The sequence below is a fragment of the Achroia grisella genome, unplaced genomic scaffold (genome assembly GCF_030625045.1).
Source record: "Achroia grisella isolate CSIRO2021 unplaced genomic scaffold, CSIRO_AGI_Agris_v1 utg794, whole genome shotgun sequence".
NCBI classification, from domain to species: domain Eukaryota; kingdom Metazoa; phylum Arthropoda; class Insecta; order Lepidoptera; family Pyralidae; genus Achroia; species Achroia grisella.
Genome location: NW_026713026.1, coordinates 2,177,885 through 2,205,382, shown reverse-complemented (window position 1 = coordinate 2,205,382; position 27,498 = coordinate 2,177,885). Strand labels below are relative to the sequence as shown.

General features: G+C 33.5%; 1 protein-coding gene across 1 annotated transcript in view; it reads right to left on the bottom strand.

The window, feature by feature from the left end:
• The window catches only part of LOC131851599 (transcription factor SOX-21), a 62,272-nt gene that overhangs the window by 21,410 nt on the left and 13,364 nt on the right, over positions 1 to 27,498 (bottom strand). The window contains exons 2-3 of the mRNA XM_059202113.1: positions 25,252 to 25,508; positions 9,395 to 9,589 (exon numbers count right to left, since the gene is read on the bottom strand). Of these exons, the coding sequence (XP_059058096.1) occupies positions 9,395 to 9,589; positions 25,252 to 25,508 (452 nt within the window). The remainder of the gene's footprint in view (positions 1 to 9,394; positions 9,590 to 25,251; positions 25,509 to 27,498) is intronic.

The following is a 27,498-nucleotide window of genomic DNA, read 5'->3' as shown; positions in this document are numbered from 1 at the left end:
GTAATAATGTATATGAAAAGTGTAAGATTTATATATCTGTATCAGAACAGGGACAATTCACACAGCGCCATTCCACTGAGTCGGCATACAAATGAGTTGGCTAGATGCAATACCGATTTTAAGTAACTGGTCATTCTGAAGGGTCAGTTATTTTTGTCCTATATACATGAACAATACCAGCCTACTCAAGGATATCGTGTCCTTAAAAAAGAGTTTGGCAGATGTGACGCTACGTTTCAATGCGTCAGAGCACATAATTAGTGAGTTGCGCAAGATATATGGTATACAAAAGCATCACTTGACGCTACGAACATCAACACGCGCCGTGGGGCATCTCATTAATATATAATCGACAACGTCACCAGAGTGTGACAGCTACAATGGTGGAAGCAGCGTACAATATCAACTGTAACCAACACATAACACCGTCGTGTCAAAACCGGCTGCTTCAGTACAGCGGCGTGCCAAAAACGGCACTGAACATTGACCCTACGTGCACGGGAACATGATATTACAAAAAGGACAAAATGAGCGATAATATATTGTGGCCTACTCGAACTGTAAATTTCTGCTGCGTGCTTCTTACATCATAAAATGTATACATTACGCCACTATGTAATAATGTATTATATTCGAAAAGTGTAAGATTTATATATCTGTATCAGAACAACGCGACAATTCACACACTTGCGCCATTCCATGAAAGTCGGCTATACAAATGAGTTGGCTAGATGCAATATCACACAGACATTTTAAGTTTTTAAATATTCATTATGAATGTTAGTCTATAAGGTTTTTTATGTCCTATATAAATGAATAAATAAATAAATACTATGTATATCGACAAAGAAATTTTTAGAAACTGTTGGGGCAGTTCACTTTACAATATTTTATAACGTAAAAGCTTACATTGTTTATTTACTCAGTAAAAAAAGAATTAACTCCCTAAAAAGAGTACAATATTGAAATGTCAATAAACGTAGCACCATTTGCACTGTTTTAAATTAATTACTGTCTTCATCATCTTTACTTTTTGAAAGGAATAAGAACACGAGTTTCTCGTCAGTTCTTCTTATCTCGAAAGCACTCTGAACCAACCATAGATTTGACGTATCACAAGAGTCTGTATTAGACCTACATGAACAGACATTTTGTTAAATAGTTAAACAGGCACTATAGCGGTACCCGTAGTCACGAGAGTCAGCTCTTGACCTCGGCTAGTGCAACTTAGTCGAAACGTCAAGAGAGGGAAATACCTTTACTTACCATAAAATGATTCACGTTAAAACCCTAAAACCTACAACCCTTTATAACCCTTTAAGTATATTAATAATGTGTACTAAACGCGAAGGTTTATCAAAAATATATTTACATGTGATTAGAATTTCTATTTTTTTGTCCGCAAGTGTAATGAAAACAATTTTTCCATCCAGTAGGTAGTAGCAATCAAGACCAAACATTATTTCACACACAGAATCCATTAAGTGGACTATTGTTCTACACGACAGCCGGCATTATGTTGATCACACACGGCAGGAATTTTTAGTGCCAACACTACATTGTGGTGCAACGTTTGTTTTCATCGGCGCTTACACCGTTTGGGTGTTCTATTAATTAACTCTAATTTACAATTACATCGTTACTATTTACATTAAATGGTAAATACTCTTCAAGGAATTTGGATTGTAAAAAAAAGATAATCAAAGTAATTTTTTTTTTATCTGTAATTAATTTTCGAATATACCGTAGCCTGTAAGCGTGATTTTTCAAATTTATTTAACAAATTACATATTAAACTATATAATTAAATTAAATATGCCACTTGAATCTAGTTGGCTCATGTATGGTATTATACAATCCATTCTCAACTGTACAATATGAAGATACTTATAACTAACTAGGGCCCCGTCCCGGCTTCGCCCGTATGCTACAAAACTTGAAATTTCTTAGATTATTCTATACTATAATACACATATAAAACTTCCCCTCGAATCACTCTATCTTTCGCTGAAATAGCATTAAAATCTGTTGCGTAATTTATAAGTTCTAATAGACAGCGGCGCGGCTGCTACTTTGTATGTAAAGATTACAAAAAAAGAAAAATTATATAGAAATATTTATCATAACGACTTTATTTAGGTTATACATATGCATTTATCATTTGAAATGATATTGTTATTTACCCAAAATGAAGGGAAACCTATAAATTATCGGCAAATTAATCATTGAAGGCGTTTCCGTTTGCCGCCAGTGTACGGCGGGCCTAATGCTCGCGAATGTCCCGGTTATGCGACACGTGGCCGTCGCGTGTGCAATGGCCCTTTTTATAGGGCTTTTAGCGTAGATTTACATATATATGTATGTTTATAAACTCCTACGGTATACTACAATCGTTATAGATGGTAATAAAGAAGTTTGGCGTTCTTGTAATGGGGTAAGTTTCAAGGATTTTCGATACTTACGGTTTAGTATGAGTTATAATTTATATATTTATATATTATGTAGCATTTAGAATAATTTATATATTGCTTCTTATTATTACGTTTTATAAACGTGTAACGTTGTAATATTGCTGATAAAATGAATTCATATTACAATTTATATATTGTTTGTTTAATATTGTTAAAATATTATTTGTTTAATTTTGTTGACAAAGTCATATTTTTTTTTATTAATTTATTTCTTTCATAGGAAATAAAATAATGTTTATAGAAAATAAGAATTATTTATATCCGTTTTCTTTTTGCAGGGTTTACTACAATCTATACCTAGTAAGTATATGCTATAGCTGCAATAGAAAAAAACAGATTCCTAGTAAAATATACTGTTATTTATAATCAAAACTGCCTATTTAAGGTTTCTAAATTATTTTAGTTAATATAAAAAGGACAGAAAGATCTGTAATCAATCAATTATATCAGGACAAATCTTCCTATAATTGATTGAGTAAAATTTTAAATGTGGCCTTACAAATTACATTGAGCCACCCAATTTTAATGATTGCTCAGTGGTATATATATAATTCTGCGGTAACTCCCAGAAGTAGTTTCGGGTACTTCTAATTATTCACCCCAGTTTTATTTCCTGTGGTAGCAATTAACTTAAAAGCCATGTTAGAGCGGTGTGTCGCAACCCTTAACTAAGGGCCGCGACACACGTGCCGGCCCCACCTACATTTATTCCAGCGACGCACTTCCCGGGTCAAATACTTGGCGTCTAATATTTTAATCTCAGATCTCATTTAGTCCACCCCTTTTTGATAGTTAAATGTACGGATTATAATTCCAGTAGTTTCTTATATAAAACTGGAAGGAAACTATAAAAATAGATATAGACATAATGTTTATTCAAATAAAATTAATGTAAGCCACTTTAGAATAGTGATATAATATTTTTTTGATTCTAACCTTCATTCGGAAAACAGACTCATCACCAGAAGAATAAGAAAGAAACGAACGTGTGTCTCTCTTAAATAAATGTTGTTCAGCATTATATATTTAGGATTTTGTGTGAATTCAAACTCCCAAATACCGAGACTGAAAGTAAATAAATATAATAGCTATTTGAGTATCAAATTAAATCAGTCACTAAGATGTCATGTCTCTTACCCTGTAATTTTACTGCCTATTCTCACCCTTCAACCGAAACACAGCTTTCAACGCTGCGTGACAATTGAATTATATGATACAGAGATTTCCACACAGAAAACTGTGCAAAACCTACTAACGTATAAAATAATATTCCAATTAAGAAGTATTTAAGTTAATAAGAACTAAATTTAGTTACATCGAATCAGAGAAAAATTGACATAGCACAATGAGGTTGATAATGAAAAATTGACATAACACAAGACGCGTTAAAAATTCAATAACATTGTAGACATTTCGTTATTTAGAAGATGCAAGAATTAATTAGAACAGAATTTAATTACTCCGAAATAAAGACAAATTAACATAACATAATAAGGTTCATAGCTCACAAGACCCCTTAAATATTCAATAACATTGTACACATTTCATTATTTAGAAGATTCAAGAATTAATTAGAACTAAATTGAATTACTTCGAAACAGCGACAATTTGACATAACACAATGAGGTTGATAGCCCACAAGACGCATTAAAAATTCAATAACATTGTACACATTTCATTATTTAGAAGATTCAAGAATTAATTAGACCTAAATTTAATTACTTCGAAGCAGCGACAATTTGACATAACATAACGAGGTTGATAGCCCATAAGACGCCTTAAAAATTCAATAACATTGTACACATTTCATTATTTAGAAGATTCAAGAATTAATTAAAACTAAATTTAATTACTTCGAAGCAGCGCTAATTTGACATAACACAATGAGGTTGATAGCCCATAAAACGCCTTAAAAATTCAATAATAATCTACACATTTCATTATTTAGAAGATTCAAGAATTAATTAGAATTAAATTTAATTACTTCGAAGCAGCGACAATTTGACATAACACAATGAGGTTGATAGCCCATAAAACGCCTTAAAAATTCAATAACATTGTAGACATATCATTCTTCAGAAGATCCAAGAATTAATTAGAACTCAATTTAATTACTTCGAAGCAGCGACCAATTGACATAATACAATGAGGTTGATAGCCCATAAGACGCCTTAAAAATTCAATAACATTGTACACATTTCATTATTTAGAAGATTCAAGAATTAATTAAAACTAAATTTAATTACTTCGAAGCAGAGACAAATTGACATAACACAATGAGTTTGATAGCCCACAAGACCCCTTAAAAATTCAATAACAACCCACAACACTGCCCTTCAAAAACTTTCAATATTTGTAATCGCATGTCAATACTGTAACCCCACGGACGTGAAATTTGACGCACCCCTAACTAACCCCCATTGTCGCTTACGCATTGACAGCTAAAACTGTCAACTGTCAAAAGCAGCCAAGACGGTTTAAACTATTCGTTCCATTTTCGAACGCTTTTCATGTTTTGAATCTTTTGTTGGGCAGAGCCTGTGCCGATAAGGGTGGGACAATGTGAGACGCGCCTTATTTGATAGGGATAAAGGAATGATAGCGGCCGTAGTCACTGAATGGAGATAAATGTAGGTATAAAATGTCTCTGTTTACCGTAATACTGATATGTCTATTTTCGAGAACGTATTCCGGATGGCATAGTTGATAAGAAGTATAATAATAATAAAAAACAGATAATTTAAGTTTTTTATCTAACTTTTCTAAATTACTTTGCATTTAAAATTTATTTAATAATTAAATTCGTATGAATGTAAAGAAGAGAAAATAAAGAAAGACGAAGGTAGCAAGAAAGAATCTTATCTAATTAATAATAAATGCATATATTTTTGTTTACAATAGGATATTTTTTATTGCTAATATACAACTTATACAAAAACCAAGCAATCGATATAGCTTAGTTAGAGTCTAATAATTAGAGACTATTAGTTCTGTGGTATTTTAATAAGTTTTTTTAGTTGTTCTTGTAGTTCTATTACAGGATCTCATGATATGTCAAATCTACCGTCACTTCGTAGTTACTTTTGAGCTAAGAAGAACTGACAAGAAACTCAGCACTTATTCTTTTCAAATGATCTTGTATGATTACAATAATTTAGTCTATATTTATCTAAATGAAATATGATTATCCATTAAGTTGTTTAGTTGTGAAAAGGTAACAAACAGACTGACTAATAATAATAATAGATCAGAACAATTCATACGACGCCATCTATTTCTAAGTTAAGCAGAGCTTGTTATGGGTACAAGAGAATAGATATAGATATATATTATTAATATGTACCCTCATAATATACATAGATAACACCTATATCAATATATACAAACAATCATTCATGAATACATGTTTACGTCGTGCGGGAAAGAGAACCCGTGACCATTGGGAATACAGCGGTGTGCAAAACCGATAAACCACTGCGACCGTCAACTGATGAGATTGATTTACCATACATTCCCATTAAAATATTAGAATGGATTAATATTACAATTAAATATAAGGGTCTTTTTATAAGCCAATTTAATTGATGGCCATATCTGAACTTTAAATAGAGACATTAATGTCAAACTTGTAAGAAACTGTAAGAAAGTGTTTGATCGACTCCAATTTAATGGACCGTTATTATATCTAATAACAAGATTGATGATAAAAAAAAATATTTTTTCTTAAAGTTTACGTGTATCTGTGCTTCGGTTTAGAAATCACGACAAAAAATCGTGACGGTGGGCGGACTTTTTGTCGCAAGTTGGGGCGAGTGACCTGTATGCCTCATTTGAGTAGGAAAGTTCTCTTGAGCTAGTTATTGAACTACTGTCTTGTTTTGCTCAGTCTTCTTGTGATGAATCTGCGTTCCGAATGAGCGGTAGACTCAAGGAAATATGACGATTATTTCTATTTACTTTATAAATATAATCAAAATATTTTGGATTGTGGTATTCATAATATATAAGATATTGTGTCCGTATATAAAAATTATACTAATTCGACCAAAATTTTTAAAATTTTAATTAATTAAATATTATTCATTATGAACTATAGGTATAACACTAATCTGGCTACAAACAAGATACAACAAATAAAAATAGATATTAACAATACTAGATTAGTTTTAGCTGGTCTTGTTTAGTTTAATTAATATCATAGTCATCATCATCATCATCATCATCATCATCATCTTAGCCCGGTATCATATTATCATAATAAATAAATAAAATTCCTAGATAATCCAAACAGCATCCTCTAAACCTAAGCAGAGCTTTTGTTACGGGTACTAGACAACTGATATAAATAGTAAATACATAAATACGTTTTTTTTTTGCTAATACATACATAACATACATAGAAAACATCCAGACCGATACAAATAATCATACTCATGAATAAAAATGTTTGTGTCGTGCGGGGAATCCACCCCGCGACCATCGGAAGTAAAGCGCTGTGCTAAATCGCTAGACCATCGAAGCCTTTCGGAATTAATATCATAACAATGAAAATTTCAAAGTCAGTAACTACCTCAACTATCACTAAACTAAATACTAGCTGAACAGTTCAAACGCAGCACCGCGGTTGTGTAATCACAATAACATGGCGGATCCGATGACATCCAATGAATAGCTTGATAACGTCCAATGGAGCTATTGTGTCCACGTTATTTTTATATAAACTTTTGTTGTAAAGATTTGCCGTATTTGGTGTAACGGGGCTTGTAATTTTGATATATGTACGTATAATTTATGAACAGACCCAATGACCTAGTGGTTAACTACCCCGTCTTATAGACATCGAAGGTCTTTTTTATCTTATGGATGATAATGGAATGGTGCACCCGCCTGCTAACGGTTTACATTGGCGGGGCATCAGGAGAGGATGATAAGATGACCATGAGATCAGGTAAATTAGCTCAATGTGGTAAATTTATCTTGAATTTATCACGATGGACCTCGAAGGTCATGAGATCGAATCTGGTTGACCCCAAGAGCATTGTATGTAAAAAAAATCCAAATAAAGTCCCTGTGATGGTAAACAGTGATAAGAAACGATATAAATCAGAGACCTGGACACCAGAGGAGCTCCCTCCTGCATACACTTAGATTATGGTATGAACTACCTGCCGAGGTTTTCTCTAAAGATCACACCTCGCATAGGGTTAGCAGCACACCACACCTCCGGTGTTTCAGACGAGGCTAGGTCGAACGTTTACCATCAGATGGGCCGTATGCTTAATTGCCACCATCGTAGATAAAAAAAATGACAAGTAATCCGTTACACGCGTCATGCGTAAATGCTTTTGAATGTCAGAAACAGACTAGCGAAAATAACCCTTTCTTTTCTAGTCGTGTGAAAGGTATACGGGTTTGTATGTAGGTATTGTATATAAAAGCTACTAAAGCAGTTTATAATGCACTAACATAACACTTAATCGCAACACAAACGACTCAGTTTTATAACGCGTAATGACAGCCACACTGTCAAAAACTGTGACAAGCACGAACTAGAATAACGCACTGTGGGTTCCGTTTAGTTATAATAAGCAGCTATTTGCTACCGCTTACAAATACGCACACAGAATAATATATTTTAGTAATATTGTGCGAGTTGACATAAATAGATTATACCTACATATTATATTAGATTCAAGTTTCAAGCAATGCCAAGACGTTTTAATTGTATATGTATACCCTTCTTTATAGTAAACTTAAAATGTAACTATTTAACTGAGTCAATTATCAATTTCTTTCTTCACTGACATTCAACCAAGCCAAAAAAAATTTTTTTTGGATGGTGGAAGCTTATCGAATAATTGATTAAGGACCTTGAACCTCAATTAAGTCTTAGTCTATTTAGGTCTTTAATCGACGTTAACGACGTCATCTACGGAGTCATTTCTAACATAGTCCGTGGCAGAAAATCACAGCTGTTGTTATAGAGGAAGCTATAAGTTAAAAAAAGGAAGAAAATTATTTAGGTTTGTTCAAAGCCCACAATCTTAGTTTGATGATTAACGGATTCTGCTATAAACCTGATTTTCCATATATTTAAATAACATATAAATTTTCCATCGCATCCCCGAGACCATGGAAAGGTTTCGCGTTAGACTTTTACGGATCCCTAAATGTGGCAATTTTAGACCCCCGGGGTATACCGCAACAATGGGTATCTGACCGAAATAACCGACGCGTTAAAATGATACGATAAAAACTAAATTGCAGTAGAACATTGTAGATGTTTTGTAAGCATTTGTATCATTTGTAGACACTGACCCGCTTGTTCGTAAAAACGCCTAATAAACCTTATTTTAGCAATTTATCTAGTTTTGTCCCTTTCTATAGAGCTGCTTTTTTAATGTGAAAGAAAGTGATGAAATGCTATAATTGTTAAAAGCTGTTTCAGTTAGTTTTTATATAGATAAGGGGTTAATTGTTCGTAATACAGAGAGCTACGGGTGTTCTAAATGTTTCTGACAAATAATGAACGGTAAAAATCTTAGCGAGATCAATATATAGAAGATACAGATGTATAATCGCTATTTATTTATTTATTACCAGTTTAGTGTAGCAAGATAAAATAATTAATACAAAAAATAATTAACAAGAGGAAATTATTAAATAATTAACAAACTCACTAGTCATTTTTTTACATTTAACTATTCACTTTTCACATTTAACATTCATTGACTTGAATAATTTACAAAAAAAATACATGTGGTCAACTTTAATTATGAAGCAATTTAGCTACTCGTAGTTTAAAATTAATATCATGAATCAATTTAAAATTTACGAGTAATTTATATGTAGTGGACTTTGATTGTGGAACTATTTAGTTGGTTAAAAAATAATATAAATATACAATTTAAAGCACTACTTACCAGCTCTCAAGGCATCCATCGGCACGCTGGGATAAGGTATTGAGTACGGATAGCCCTCCTTCCTCAGGGTCTTGGGTTTCCTTCTCGGCCGGTACTTGTAGTCTGGATGTTCCTTCATGTGCATGGCCCGGAGTCGCTTGGCCTCGTCAATGAACGGCCGCTTTTCGTCTTCCGTTAGTAATTTCCATTCCGCCCCTGAGAAAATTATGTATTTTAACATCGACAGCTGTGGTGCAGTTGTTCGATACACTGCCTACTTGATGGTCTTGAGTTCGATTTTTATTACAATAAAAGTAATGACATTATAAGGTTTATGTGAGTTACTACGTGTCGTCAACTCACATTACCTCTTTATCAGTCACATCATCTCATCATCGACGTTATCTCGATCTTCGATGATCCTCATTACTAATTCATTAAATTAAATTAAATTATTAATTCATTAAAACATAGCTGACAATAAGATGTTCGTACAAAGTAAATATGAATTGAATTATTATTGTTTTAGGTATTTGGAAAAAAAGCAAACAAGATGACGGTCACTAGAAGGATCGTATTATATCTGATGGATCGTCAGCTTATTTCATAATTAGCACTTATATATATGCACAACAGAACAAAAGAAAAAGGAAAGAAAAGAGAAAAAAAAACGAGACATTGTGAACTAAGTTTTTATGCTTCCATACTTCGTACTTTCAGTGCTATATAACTTTGTACAAAATCATATTTATAAGTATAATCGACTTAACCTACTTAAATATTTGTAGTTTGCTTAAGAAAATTAACTAAACAAACGTAACATATCGTGTTACCTTCTAACAAAACAATATACACCTGTCACAGGCTATTTAGAAGACAGACACAAAAACAGAAAAGTAATTTGCTCTAACCATCCCTCATTGCAAAGACAATGGCATTGAATCGATACAATATAATCGAAGGCACGAACGACCTGTCTCCCAGCTCGATTCAAAAGACCAACCCTTTGTTCCCCTACATTTATAGAAGGCTGTATTGAAACGGTGGAGGGGCGCCACCGTCCATTCAAACAGACAAGACAATCCCGATTCAGGCGGGCATAAAAGCGAAAACAATGTCTCCAACATAGAAAGGAACAATCCGGCTCGGAGGACCATCTGTTGTCTTCTTCTTGCGTGCACAGCGTCTAGTAAACGAGACGGGGACAACAACAACAATGGCGGAAAGCGCCGCCTAATGACGAATTTGCGCTTTTCATTCCGCAACACAAGTTTTTGCCGGTTTCTCATTATTCTGTCGATACTTCGGGGAGGGTTTCAGCTTTGTCGATGCTTGATAAGGATCGTGTATTTACGATAATAATACATATAATGGACGTACTGTCACAGTGTGATGGTATTTTGAGTTTTCCAAATAAAATTCTCCTTATTTCCTAAAATGGATTTTTGATATTTTATAATGGCGTATTTACTCAATTGCGAAACATCCACCCAAATTGTGTCTTTTAAACTATGCAACGGATTTTAAAGTTATTTTCAGCGACTGATAGATTTAAGTGAAAGATTGCTGTAAAATACATGCAATAGTACAAAGAAAAGCTGAGATATTCAAAGATTTATAATGCACCTGTGGGATTAGATCTTGTAAACTACGCAACGGATTTTAATGCAGTTTGCGCAATAGGTTCAAGTGGATGGTTTATGTGCAATATTGTAGAACAGAAATAACAAAGAAATTCAAAGATTTGTAATTAGCGGCAATATAGCGTTTTGCGTTAACAACAAAGAGAAGCTTAAAACAAACACGAGTCATACATCTAACAATAGATCTATATTACAAACGGCTTGTAACTACACCCGTTTTCCATCAATCGCTCAGTGCACACCAGTCACTTGTCCGCAGCGACGAATTCACGACATTGTGCGACACAATGACGTCTGTCACCATTGGAGAGAACAGTTTTCTGCATTTCTTGTAAATTAACAGTATCGTCATACGATTGTGATGGTAATACCTATTTGAAAGTCATACATTGTTAATGTTCTTGCGTTAGTTTGTGTGTATTAGAAAAGGTAATTGTTGAAATACATACGTCTATAGCAATAGTAGCGGCCACCCAGATTTAGTCATAGCTTTGTGTGTTCGTGTGTATTAATATATTGTGTCTGTTCTTCTTCGTTATGTGCCGTCTCCTACTGGAGGTTGGAGCATGGCGTTCGTAACTTAACTTAGTCTTTGGTACTTAGAGTGAATTTTAAAAAGATGTATAATCACTCGGTTTGTATTTATTTATTTACGTTGTCTAGTTACATAGTTAGAGGATATCAAAGGATGGAGGGATATTTTAATATATCTATGACGAAAATAAAATAATGTACATATTAATATTTCATAAAAAATATACATTATTTACATGTGATTTTTTTAACTTATTTTCACTAAACTAACTTAGTTAATACAATTTCACTTTTGGACGATAAAAGGAATAAAGTAAAAAGCTGCTTTGCGGCTAGATGAAAGGATTCCGACATAGATAGCCACCCAGATGATATTGTAAAAGACTAGCTTTGATATTTAACCGTTCATAATAAACACTTACAAGGTATAAGGTAGATACCGCAAGCAGCACCACGGAAAACTGCTTGTATAAAAAAAGAGAACTATAATTAACTATGTTTATATCATAAACTTACAGATGAAGTAAAGATTGTAAAGTTGAAAGCGAAATCGAAATGAAATATAACGACTTTCATCAAGAGAGAAAATCACTTGAAACTAATAAATACATTCATAATAACATCAATATACTGAGTTTAATTAACATTGCCATTATCAATGGAACTCCTACAAAGAACACGTGGCGGCACTGCAGTGTTGCCACTTTACAATAATTATTTCCTACAGTTCGCCCGCGCAGACAGAAAACAATACAAGCGCTGGCAACACTGGACAATGATCTTGCTGCATGCCGTTGTAGTTGTGGAAATAGGTATTAAACTATTGTGTCTTTAGTATTAATTGCATATATCTTTTTTTTTATTGTACAAGTAAATTGTAGCTGACCGTTAGTCTCTTTTAATGGATGATAATGTGAAGGTACACCCATCTGTGCTTAAGGTTTATTGTGGATGATGATAAGAATAGCAAGAGAAGACTGATCTACAGTTAGCCCATGATGGCAAATTCACCAGGAATATATCACGATGGTTTCCAGGGGAAACTGCGTGGAATTCAACACGAAATGGTAGATTATTAGCAAATGGGATATTAAGAGTCCTCTACTTTCCGATAACCAATAGCTATGAGTACAGCGGCTTAACCAGCGTAGACTACAACAAATACTACTCGCTAATAATGAGCTACCTTTACAGAGATAGGTTTTGTAACTACACAGTAATCTGCATTGATAGTACTGTCTACCATAAAGAAATTGATATGAAAGAATCTTAGTTCTCGGAATCAAGGCATGTGGAGTAGCACATGACGAAGTCAATTCTCCCACATTGCTAACAAAACCCCGGAAAATATATCCAAAGATTTGAATTCAATAATTAAGAAAAATGTTAGAGCGCGACAAAATACAACCTACCAATAAACTATAGTAAACCATCCCTCAATCTTCTACATTACCTAGAGTATTGTCGCAAACAATCAAAAACAACAAAGAATAAACAAAACGAAAAACAAGGGCACATGTAACACACACACGTTAGGCACAATACTGCTAGCAACAAAGAAGTTTCCTCTCTGTGCGTTGTATTACAGCTGCCATTGTGTTCAGAATCGGACGAAAATGCTCTTCATTACTCTGAAAGCTTGTGTGCCATGCGACAATGGTGGAATGGGGGTTTAGGGAGTCAGGGGCGGAAGGGGTGGGGGGCGGACACAAAGACGCGTGGCGAAGGAGCGCCCACCCTTTAGTCCGGAAAATTGAAATGGTAAGAAATGTTATTTAGGTCATGATTATTAAATGCTAATAGATTTTTCTTTAATTTTATTAAAGAAATGGTGTATTATACCGTCTATACTTAAATGTGGAAACTCTATCATCTTTCATGTTAAATTTACAAATCTTCTCAATGTGGTCAATTTGAAATTATGTTTGTTTCAAATTCAAATTATCTTTATTCATGTAGATCTATTATATACTCTTATGATATGTAAAATCTACTGTCAGATCGGAATGATTTCGAGATAAGAAGAACTGACAAGAGACTCGGCTCGTATTTTTTTCAAATAAATGTTGTACACGTTTACAACAGTACAGATTCATTTCAAATCTGGGAGAATAGAGTTACCTACAGCATATGCTTATTGCAAAAGCAAATAATCTAATCAGGGTTCGTAACCCGACAGTTTCCAAAGCAGTTTGCTATCTCTTTGCATAATATAATCTTCATAGTTGGTATATGTGTGAATCTCACGAGGTGCGTGGATGTAATCGTTGAAAACAATTATAAAACACTAAATTTTTAATAAATCTTAATTATATATTTTTTATTAAAACCTCGATATAAATCAGCGCTGTAACTGATATTGAAGAACAGAAAGCAAATGACAATCGTAATCACACATCACAACACAATCTTCTATATTTGAATATTATGAAATAAATTATTGAAGAGGTTTTAATACTTGTTTTTGTTGGATTTTTTTTTTGTTTGTAGTTTCCAACAGTATACACTTTATGTGGCATAGAGATAACAATAGGGCACTTTATATCCCGGTTCATGAATTCGATAAAGTCATGTAACATCTGAAATAGTAGGTTCCTTGCTATGCGATCACGTATGTAGATGGCGGTGCATGTAAATATTTCTCTATAACACCATCACCACTACTCCTGGAACACACTTAATTGTTACAATATAACACACAGTAAGTCACTTTATTGAAGCACATTTAACTTTAGTTATTTTTAAGAATTTTGAAATGTTAAGTATGGTATAGGTATAGGAGTATGTCGAAAGTGTACCTTAACGTCACTTTTGCATATTTATATTTGGTCAAAGGCTACACGGTTAAGCAGATGAACCAGTTAATCAACATAAGCGTCTAGTGAAGTAATTTTGGCAGACCCTTTCCTGATCGGTCAAGAAGAAAGAGGAAATAAAAATAACCCCTAGATAACAAATGGAGAGACACAATCTGACGCGTTTTATTGGAAATAGTGGATAATATCATAGACCTGGGTCTCAGTGGTCTAGCGGTTTAGCACACCGCTTTACTTCCGTTGATCGCAGGTTCAAACATTTGTATTCATGAGTACGATTATTTGTATCAGTCTGGGTGTTTACTATGTATATTATGTATGTATTTACAAATAAAGAAATAAGTATATTAGTTGTCTAGTACCCATAACGCAAGTTGTGCTTACCGTGGGACTAGATGGTGCTGTGTTAATTGTCCAGAGTTATTAATAATTATTTATTTATAGACTAATTTTAATCTCGGACAGAAAATCACGCGGACTAATTCTGACTAATAAATAACATGACACTATACAACTAAATCCAATTGCAATAAAAAATCAACTAGTAACTATAATTTTACGTAACAATCGTTAGTCATTCAAATCTTAAACGTATTCATGCATGAAACATGGCAGAATGGCACAAAAACGTGAAAGACCATTATAGTCCGGGAGCCGGTACAAAAATACAACACACAAAAAGCATCTAGTAATTAAACAACGAGAAACAAACGGCCCCTTTCGCGAACAAGCAACAACGACGGCTACAATAAGGAAACAACAGTATTTTTGTTGCGTGCCCCCGACAGTAGGGCGCGAAGCCTGCGTCGGAGCGATAAGCCATTTTGTTTAATGTATATGTATTATATATATTTAGCTAATATCAAAGTTGGCTGGGATAATACTAGATACCTATTGAGAGTATAGTAGCCCTGTGGAGTGTCGAGATTTTGAGGAATAGAACTGAAAATTCTTTTTAAAAAAAAAATTACATTTAAGCATTTTTCTATAGTCATTACTAGGGGTAAGGGGTTATTAGAAATGTAGATTAATAACCCCGTTGCAACGTATCATGTCCATGTGGTAATCCATCCCCGTAGACACCATCCTGATAAATCCATCGTGAATTTACCACGATGAGCTAATTGACCTGACCATGTTCATCAATTACATACCTAATTACTTAATCTACCGCTCATTCGGTAAGCTGTCTTATCACAAGAAGAACGAGGAAGAATCTTCTGTGTTGCACTTTAAATAATTTAGTTGTAACTTTACAATAAGTTGCAATGTGTTAATACAGACTACCAACTAGCACTAATTCATTACAGTCAAAATAATAAATACACAACTAACTGGTTGAGTAACTAAATAGGAGTAAATCGTAGTGATTACAGCAAACAAGTCCAAGACCAGACAAGCTGCACTCGTTCAGGAGTATGACGGATGAGCCAGCCATCATTGCGAGGGTGTATTATAACTGATTTTTTTGAAGTCTAAAATAAAAGAAAGGTCTTCGTCGTTGTATACAAACAGCTATTGAGGTTTAACAACCCGTTGTATACTATTGTATACATTCGTTCTCAATTCAAGTCTAGACGCCGCATCTGCATTATTCGGTATATAGCGACAATGAAACGTTCTTCGCCAACAAAAAAGCATGTAATTGATACGATATCAGTTACCAATATAAAGAGTCATTTAACCGACCCCGTCTCCCGTTCTAACAAAATAGTTATAGTCATTCTAACAAAATTTACAGCACTTTATTTCCTTTTAATAGATTCCAATGCACAATGGCTGGTTATTTGAGTGACTGTACATGCTTTTCATTGTCAACGAAAAAAGCGAACTTTTGTAAACGTACAAGAGAGTTCTTTATACGATTATGTACGGTGTTACTATTGGGCATGCCTCGACGGTGTGCCGAGTTGCAGCCAATAGCGATGGCTAGGACAGGCACGGTGCTTAATTACTGTGTCTACCGAAAAAATGGAGCGAACGTTGAAACAAAAAAATACGATGAAAAAGAGCGGGCAAAAAATCGGTGTACAACGGTGGCTATGTAAGGTGGAGCGAGGAGAATCGTAGTAAATTAGTGTTAGTGGCGAGCAACATATGTTGTTATTGTTATGTAATTGTTAATTCCGTGAGTTTGGTATCGGTGGCGTTAGATAATGATTGATAGTGTGATCGGGGGTTGGAAATAGTGGTGTATTAATTTGCGGCAAGTCACTGAGGGCAGGTGATATAAACCTTTGTTTGATGACTTTCGTGTTGTAATAATGGTTTAACTCATTACCTTAACTCGTTATGGTCGCAGATTCGATCCCCGTGCAATACTAATATTTGTATTCACAAAAAACAAATATTTCTATCTACTATTTAAATGTTTTATCTATATATTTACTACTAGCTATTCCCGCGACTTCGTCCGCGTGGATTTTAACTTAATTTTCCAGAAATAAAATAATTTTGATAAAATAAAAGTAGCCTAAGTTACTTTACATCAGCTACCTACCAAAAAGAGTCCCGTCAAAATCGGTCCAGCCATTTCAGAGATAAGCCGGAACAAACAGACAGACAGACAAAAATTGTAAAAAATGTTATTTTGGTGTATATACTGTATTTATATTCCTATGCAATTAAAAACGGTTATTTCAATATTACAAACAGACACTCAAATTTTATTTATATGTATAGATGTGACTAAAACAAGAATTTACTTTTGACTCCTTAAAGCAGGATTAGAGTTACCCAACACAAATAAGATATAAATACCCACGTAAATAATATTGTAATCTCTGGTATCATGACAATAAACACTAAAGAACTGTGGACGACTCATATGACACCATCTAGTTTTATAAGCAGCAAATAACTAATATAATTGCTTAAGTATAACCATTTTATAAATAATAAAAAACAAAATAAATAACAAAAAAATATCAAGAGCAATACAAACATGAGCACATAAGTTTGTATTGTACGGAGATGTGAATCCACGACCATCGTAAGGTCGTATGCCTACCTATCGCTAGACCACTGATATTTATGTTGGTCTGTTACAGACTTTTATGATATGTCAAATCTACCGTCAGTTCGGAATGCTTTCGAGATGAGAACTGACAAGAAACTCAGGTCGTATTCTTTTCAAATAACGTTTACAATAACAGAAGTTAGAAACTAACGTGTAGGGGTGTAAACTAAAATCCAACAGTCCGGAAATATCGTACACTCCTAAAAGTGTTGTTCGAAACCTATTACACGTACTACAATACCCGCCCCTACCTTAATTAATATTAACTGCGTACTGAATAGTAGCAACGCCCCCAACAGTTGGTGGATCGAAATTAAAGGAAGGTAGATGCATCAGACAGCGATGAAAACAAACAAACGTGACACACAGTTGCACAGCCTGACGAACAAAGGACCGAACAATCGCGCACATATTGATAAAGGTGGAGGTTAAATATGCAAATGGTTCGTAGAGAAATGGTATATAATTGTGAAAAATAAAGCTTAATTAAATTATCTACCAATTTAATAATTATTATTTATGTAATTGAATTAATTATACATGTTATATTTTGTAAATTTTAACATATGTATCAATATTTACACGATTTTTGTATTTTTGCAATGCTTTTTGTTCTAAGACACTTAAAAATCTATATTCTAGCAAATAAATATCTATCTATCTCTAGCATAGGAAAAGTATAACATGCAATTGTGAATTTAAAATGCAAATAAAAACTTTAATACAAAAACTTGAATCGGTTTGTTCAAATCAATAATTTAGGTAAAAAATATGTTATTGTTATTCGATAGACAGTTCCATGTTGACAAATCAATACCAAGAAACATCAAGACATTCTCTCGACAATGATAATAAAGCACTACTTATCGACCATTGCATGATTAGTTTCATCATTGTACTGAGTACTCCTCTACTACTCCTATTTGTAGTATTACCTGTAAGTATGAAGTTTTATTCGTATTCACATTTTATTATACATTTCTATAATGTTGTATGAATAAAATATACATGTATTAAAAATATATTAATAGGTATATTTATATATTGTATCTAATGGTGTATTTTTTTTAATTATATACTCTACGTCGTTACTTTATTATTATCTTTTCTTGCAATTATTTGCAGTTCTGTGAACCACACACCACTTGCAATGTCATACTTAGGTTGACTGAAAGACATCTCATTTAGAGATCTTCCTTTGCTAACAAGATTTCTAATATTCATTTCATTTTTATAATTAAAAGTTCAATAAAGAATATATAAAGTGTCCTAATCTTCACAACTGTATGTCAGACAATAAAAACGTACAGGGTAAAAAGTTCGTACGCATCTATTGTGCATCCAATACCTTTTGTTGTACATTGACATTTGCGAAGCGACATTTCGATTGATTTTGTAAACAAAACGCGTTTTGTACTTCGATTTATTACTACCCAGTGCTTGAACAATGAACGCGCCGCAATACCGTACGCCTTATTGACAGGTTGCTGCACAGATGCTTTGTTTGTCCGTCTATTGTTGATTATGATAATCAATAGCTAATTTACTCAATACCAATATTATACAGTGGAAAATATTGATTTTTTTATGTTTGTTTGCAATGGATTATAAAAACAAATACTTGACAGATTTTATTTATTCTTATATTTTAATTTTCTTTATTTATATATTCATTAATATGCAAAGCGAAGAGTACCCATTTTAACGAAAATTGCAAGGACAGTGTCTTATAAGGCAAAACGTTTGTCGGGTTAACTAGTAATATAACAAAAAGCATACAGAATTTGGAGGCTGAACATCTTAATCTCGATTTACGTTGCGTATTTCGAGAACCTAACATGCCGTAAGTACGAGAACTGTCTGTGTATAGCTTACAACTTATCAGGTGGGTCATTCCAGTGATATAAAAAACAATAAATAAATATTAACATCCCTAGCTCTGGACAATACCTAATATATAGTATACAGTGCAATCTAGTCCCAAGCTAAGGTAAGTTAAGCTAAGGTAAGGTAAGCTTGTGTTATGGATGTTAGATAATTAATATAAATACATTTTTGTAACACATTTAATATACATAATAAACGCCCATATCGATATAAACAATAATATCACGAATATAAATGTTTGTACTGTGCTAGGAATCAAATCAGGGTCCATCGGAACGAGGTATAATAAACCGCCAGCCCACCGAGACTGTCGACAATAGAATATATACCTATTTATTTACAGCGAAATTACTGTACAAAGTATAGAAGATTGACTTTAGTTTTCTCCAAGCAAACAATTTCTCCAAAATGCAGACGTATTCCGTATCTAAAAGACAGTATTATGAATAAAACATGGCGTTTGTACAGGACAAAGGCAGCACTTTTACGTAAGCGCGCTTTGTCGGCGCCTGTGCGCTTCGTGAATAGAAACTAGGGTCATTGAATGTTGGGTACGCTGTCGCGTGCAGCAGTGTGTCTCCGATTGTTATAGGTATGTATACACACTGTTATTATGTATGGCAATTATTTTAGAATTTTACACACTTCGTAGGTTTTTTTTAAACGATAGAGAAGTATATAATTATAATTCATTAGGATTCATTTAGGCTTTCTGTCATGAGAATGCAACAAACATTCAAATAGATATATCTTTTTCCTTTGAAAACTAGTAAAGTCACAGACAACAACTAGTTTCTTGTGGTAGGTAAATCATACCCTGGTTTACTATACCTATAAGGGGATACTTTAGACTCATTAGTAAATACGTAAATTGAGAATGTGCGATTCGATAATAGAAACTATGAGTGTTGGGTACGCTGTCGCGTGCAGCAGTGTGTCTCCAATTGTTATAGGTATGTATACACACTGTTATTATATATGGTAATGTCTGCTTCTTTTTAAAAAATCAAACAAACTCTACATTGAATGTTGGGTATGCAGTCGCTTGCAGCAGTGTGTCTCCAATTGTTTTAAGTTGGTCCAATATACATATATCCATTGTGTGTCTGTTTGTATGTAACATTTTCACTGCTGATCTGATCATAATGAAATTTAATATGAAATAGATTATATCACGGGGATGAACATATTCTTACTTTTAACTCAAATAAGTCCCTAATTTTGCAATACATACCTACATATTTATCTATTGAGAAAATTAGCAACAAGTAACAAATGTGTATAAGAAACAGTTAGCCAATAATAGATCTAAACGCATAGCTACTGTACATAAAAACAAGTACTAGAGACTGGCAACAGTGATAAGAAAATCTATACCAAAATATATTTGCTTCTACCTATACCTACTAAGGTGAGTTTTAACTACAAAATAACGGCATCAAAAGTATTACAATATCTCCAGATTAGAGTGTCTGTTTATATAAACTTTAGAAACATACGTACAATAAAAATGTACATATACGATTATTGTTGTTACTCTGTGAGAAAAAATATTATTGAAGAACCTTATCAACGTAGTTGAACCAAACACTGATGTTCATGTCTGTTTTTGATTTGACCTTTGAAACGGCTTAACCTATTTGAATGCAGTTTTCAATGCATGAAAGTTTGTTTGTTTGTAATACTTTATTGTACAATAATATTATAAATAAAAGGACACAATTGACTTAGAAAAAGAAACATGCGTACAATGGCGGACTTATCCCAGAAGAGGGATTTCTTCCAGTCAACCTTTGAGTTACTGAGAGGAATTGCGCAGTGGTGGAAATAGGTACAATAAATAACGCGTCACAATGACATATATAGACAATAATATATACAGAAAATACACAAAAATATATATATATATATACATACATACATATATACATTCACATACACATACATATACACATACACACACCAGAAAGGAAAAGAAAAATAATGTAAATAAGTGGAGCATTAAAAAAGCGCAGATTCAGAATGACTCCAGAGCTTAATAAGGTGCCTCTTAAGAGAACTGATCGAAGGCGATAGTCTAATCTCTGTGGGGAGTGAATTCCATAGGCGTGCTGTTCGTACAGTAAAGGATTTCATCAAATCATCAAAAGTAATCATTATATAATATATTTATTCATTTTTACACAATGTCACTAATTTATAGGCCGTACCATCTGTGCTAGGGAATCACTGTATTATAGATGTATGATATGCTTTTACTTATGCAAATAGAGTATACAAATTTATATTAATTATATATTGGTATATAAACGAGATAAATCTGACTATTATTATAGTTATAAACGCGAAAGTCTATAACTATGGATTGATGAATAGATGTTTATTACACTTTCACGTAAAAACTACTAATCGGATTTTGATGAAACTTTACAGTTATATAGCTTACACATCAGAATAACACATAGAGTATAGATTTCATGCGGATAAAACCGCAGGCACAGCTAGTATCTACCTAAATAAAACTCAGCTACATTAACAAACAAGTCTCCAATAAATGACAGTAAACAACGGTAACAAAAAGAAAAAGAAAATACCGCTTCCTCGCCGTCACCACCAGAATGACTATGGGGAGCTATGGTTTTATTTCTCCATACGCCGTGTCTCCCCGTTTCTGGGCATTTTTAAATTTTCCCGTTGGGGAGTTTTGCTTACTTTTGCCCGTTGATTAATTCGGTGGCGTGCGTCCCGCTGTGTCGCTTCAGCGGTTTGATTGCGCTTAATCTTTTCTTTCTTTTTGCCTATATTGTATACGATTTTATCGTTATTTATGTATATTGGAAGTTAAGGTACGTTTTTGAATAATACAAGCTGTGTGTATTATTCATAATGAAGCTAACATTAGCCTCATTCGCCTAATGAGGCGAATTTTAGGTTCATTCTGCCATTTGATTACCTAGTTAACTACCTTCAACTATAACGTAATGCTCCTTTTTAATATTGTAATCTTGTGGTTGTACAAATAAAACATTATTATTATTATTATTATACATAATCTCATACCTAATCATAATATCAAGACAATTCACACAGCACCATCTAGACCCAAGTTAAGCTAGCTAAAGCTTGTGTTATGGGTGCTAGATAACGGATACATATACATAAATATTTTTTTTTGTAAATACATACATATATATAAAAAAAACCCAGACCGATACAAACAAATATACTCATGAATACAAATGTTTATGCCGTACGGGAACCGAACCGGCGACCATTGTAAGTAAGGCTATGTGCTAAACCGCTAGACAATCGATACCATCAAAGATATGACATATAAATATTTCATTTACATTGCTATCTAGTCCTTAGTTAAATAAAATGAGTTAATAACTGATAATGGGGTCGACGGTTTAGCGGTAATCACACCTCTTTACTTCCGATGGTCGCAGTTTCGAGTCTTCCAACGGTACATTTGTATTCAGGAGTACGATTATTTGTATCTGTCTGGGTGTTTTCCACTTATATTATTTACGCATAAAAATGTATGAAAGTATCAGGTGCTTAGTACCCATAATCGAGCTCTTTTTACGTTGGGACTAGATGGCGTTGTGTGAATTGTCCACGGTTATTATTATTATATTACAAAATCAACCTTGGCGAATGATTATATATATAATTATACTATGTAATGATATATATATGGGTTTTTTCTATTAACAATTGTTAAATTTGATTACTTATATCTTTGTATCGACTTACACGCACAGCGGCCCAAATGACTGGCTAATTGCAGAGAATAGAATTCCACTTTAAATATTGGTATATGTATCGACTATTTTGTGCCATAATAAATGAAAGTATATACCTATACATAAAAATATGATACAAACGTTAATATATTATCAAATGAAATCAAATTAATTTATTCATGTAGGACAATTTAGCCACATATGAACGTCAAGTTTATTGTATTAATATTTTCTCCCCACCGTCCACAGTTCAGTGTATAGTTTCAATTAAGAAGAACTGGCAAGAAAATCGATTGAATATCTTATTTCTTTTTTAAATAAAAGCCAGTTTTTTTTTACTTATATAGGTAGGTCTATGTCTAAAAATTCCCTTGCATGAGGATTCTAGGTTTGGCATCCCGGGTCTTCATTATTGTTGTATTTTATTATATTTGTACAGGTAAGAAAAAGAAAAGGATTTGGTATACGGAGAAAAATTTACATTAGGATAGACTACTGACACAACAGAATAGAATGAAAGTGAAGTAACAAACAAGAGTGTACAATAAATGGAATTACAGAATTTAGAATATAAAATACATTTCTTATTAGCCAGTTACAACAATTTATGCATTCCAATTGAGAACTGAGAGAAGAAGAAATTCAGTTAAGTTTCTTGCCAGTGCAGTCACTGCTCTGGCAAGAAACTTAACTGAATTTCTTTTGAAAGCAATGAGTCCACTACTCCCATTACTAAACCCCCACCACTCTAATACCCCTTGCCCTTGAATTAGTACCGGTGCGTGTAGAATTAACTACATTACGTTGAATGGAGATTACATTAAGTATTCAGTGAGAGAGTGAATCTATTTGCAATCAAAATGAACGCCTCAACAGAACCTTAGTTTAGCATATTAATAACACATTTCAGAGAGTATTGAAATTCAAATTACAATTATAATTAATATAAAGCGGCTGCTTTACGCATAGACAAATTACCAGAGAGATCTCGATGAATTGAATAGAAATAAATAAAATTGTAAGATAACCTCATAGATTCGAACTTATATCCTTTGGGATTTATAAGTGGGGGTAACATAGCGCCATGATATTTTCATTTTATTTAGAAAAATATTGCGAGAAATCTGTAGTAACAAATTTAATACCTCAATGTTTTTTTAATCTACTTTTATTAATGCAAGTAGATATCTAAAGTATATTAAATATATTTTATTTACTGATTATCTCTAATTTTATTTAATTTTATCTTCAATCATTATATCACTAATTATTTAAATTTGCTTAGGTATAAAAAAATTACGTATGAAAAACAACTGAACGGTAACAGTTTCGTCGTCTATTTTAATATAATAGCACTACACGTTATCACGTGACATGATATCTGGTGTCATATGATAACGTGATGATACCGTAACGTACCGATACCACTCGGTTGCCATTCCCAAGGGCTAAGATATCATGCCTCCTATCCTGTAACTTCACAGCCCAGTCGTATCGTGTATGTAGCAAGTCTGACAATAGAACCTTAATAATATCCATTACAAACACATACAGAAAAATAAAATCTAAATATATATAACTCAAAGGTGACTGACGTAGTGATCTATCAACGGACAGCCCAAACCACTGGACGGATCGGGCTGAAATTTGGCATGCAGGTAGATGTTATGACTTAGGCATCTGCTAAGAAGGATTTTGACTAATTCTACCCCCAAGGGGATAAAATTGGGGATGAAAGATTGTATGAAACTGTCAATTTTAAACCGATCGGGCGGAGACTGTGCATGCATAAAGCTACTATGATATAGGCATCCCCTAAGAAAGGATTTTGATAAATTCCACCCCTAAGAGGATAAATTAACGCGAGCGAAACCGCGGGCAAAAGCTAGTGTTAAATATACTGATCTGACAATAGAACTAAAAATACAATGGCAGGTAGAAACAGTGAAAATTTTCGTCCACAGGTGGCATTCCAACATCCCAACACTAGCCTTAAGATATAACAATTTCACCCACATACTTTCATACCGACCGACCGATAAAAAACAATCATACTCATGAATACAAATGTTTGTGCCGTGCAAGGAATCGAACCCGCGATCATCGGAATTAAGGCGGTGTGCTAAACCTCTAGACCACCGAGGTCATCAAGCCGTTAATAATGTTCAAACTTATTATTTAAATTAATTATAGTCTCTAGTATTTACACATTCAGGATAAAAAAACATACCTAATCTCTTAGAAATCTCCGAATTGTGCATCTTAGGATTATCTTGAGCGATTTTCCTCCTTTGTAACCTCGACCATACCATGAAAGCGTTCATGGGCCTCTTTATGTGTTCCTCTTGGGACTTTTTCTGTTGGACCTGCCCGTTTATGGCTGATATGGAACTCATGGTTCCTATAGCACCCATAGACATGTGGCCCATTGGGAAGTGGCCCATGGAGCCACCGAAGCTGGTCCGGTCACACATCGCACCAGCGGCACTGAAAGTAAAAATAACAGTTTACTCATAATTAAAAAAAACATCAATTATGTTGGACGTCAACATAGTCAATTCAATTTAACAAATATAAATTCAATTTTTTATATTACCGCTCATTTGGACAGTAGACTCGTCACAAGATGAACGAGCAAGTAACTAGCGTGTTGCTCTTTAACTAAATGTAGTTCAGTATTACATATTTAGCATTTTGTGTGGATACAAACGGCCAAATAGTAGGACTAACAAAAATAAATAAATATTAAAAGCTACTTGAGTATCAAAATAAGTACACTAAGATGTCATGCAGCTTACCCTGTAATTTCTCTGTTTATTCTCAACCAAAACACATCTTACAAAGCTACTTGGCAACTGAATTAAATGACACAGAGGAATAGAAGTATAGCTGTGTGCTAAACCGTCAATATCTCCATATACATTGCAGAGAAGCGTCATGCCTCTTACCCTGTAATTTCTCTGTCTATTCTCAACTAAAACACATCTTACAAAGCTGCTTGGCAACTGAATTAAATGACACAGACGAATAGAAATAAAGCAGTGTGCTAAGTAGGCAATATCTCCATATACATTGCAGAGAAGCGTCATGACTCTCACCCTGTAATTTTTCTGCATATTCTCAACCAAAACACATCTTACAAAGCTGCTTGGCAACTGAATTAAATGACACAGAGGAATAGAAGTAAAGCTGTGTGCTAACTCGTCAATATCTCCATATAGATTGCAGAGAAGTAAATAAAAAATATAATAAAAAATACAAAATTAACATTCCAACTGATGAACACAATGGAGTACCATAAAAAGGGACGCGGCCTGCTAAATCTGGATGGAAAATGGCGATTTATCAAACCTCCCTCCTTGTACTTAATATTAATATTTTCCACTCATCCGAGCACGGTAATTGTCGCTCCAATATTAAAAGTTACATGCACGTGGGCTACATAGGGGTACTAACAATGAACACCTAAGGGATTTTACTTATTACATTTTTGAATGTCTGATTTTAAAATTGGAAGCAATTATATATACAAATTATTGTAACTGGCTGATTATAAATGTTTTTTAATCTTTTATAATCGCCTAGTGGTCGAAATTCAAAAATTTCAAAAAGATCTTTGAACCAGCAAAAACATATTAAACAAAAGAGTATAATAAAATATAAGCGCGTGTGTTAAATACAGGGGTAGTGTATGTAATGCTTTTTTATTGATTTAATGTATTATTTATGGATAATTAATAAAAATATTAGCTTTCTGCACTGAGTCTCTATAAGTGTGCAAAATTTCATACTCCACCGTTCATGCAATTTTCGAAAAAGGGGACCCACAAAGTATTTGCTTCGCGTATTAATATCATTTGTATTTATAATAGTTATGGTCTTGTACAATTTTAATTTCATCACTTCTTGACAATCCGTCAAATTAATCACCGTACTCCCTGTACTTTTCTTATTCTTATTCTATTAACATTTTTTGATATGTTTTGGTCTATACCATAGTATAGACCAAAACATAAAAATAAATGTTTTTTCTTTAATATAGACATTTAGGTATTGTTTAAACATCAGCCGCCTTACAATGCCCCACCTTTAAGTATACGTAAATAAAACTGTAGTTAAACTGCGAACGTTTTGCCACATCCCCGCGAGTTAATTTGACGGTAGCTCGTGAACTGTGCAAACGAACAAACAACCACAGGAGATTGTTGCTTCAGATGAGTCTACTTTGACAACTGCTAAAAATAGATTTTTTTGAAGACGATAATTTGTTATACTATGACCTTTTATTTAGTCTTGAAAAACGCAAATGTTTTTGAAAATTACACAAACGTATATCATAGGAAACAATTTTTATTTTTGAGGTAGGTATAGATCATAGATAACATATGACTATTTTGTTTTTAACAAGAGGCTAGTGTATTGCTGTAATAATGCTATATATATCGACGGCCTCGGTGATATGGCGGTACCTATATCA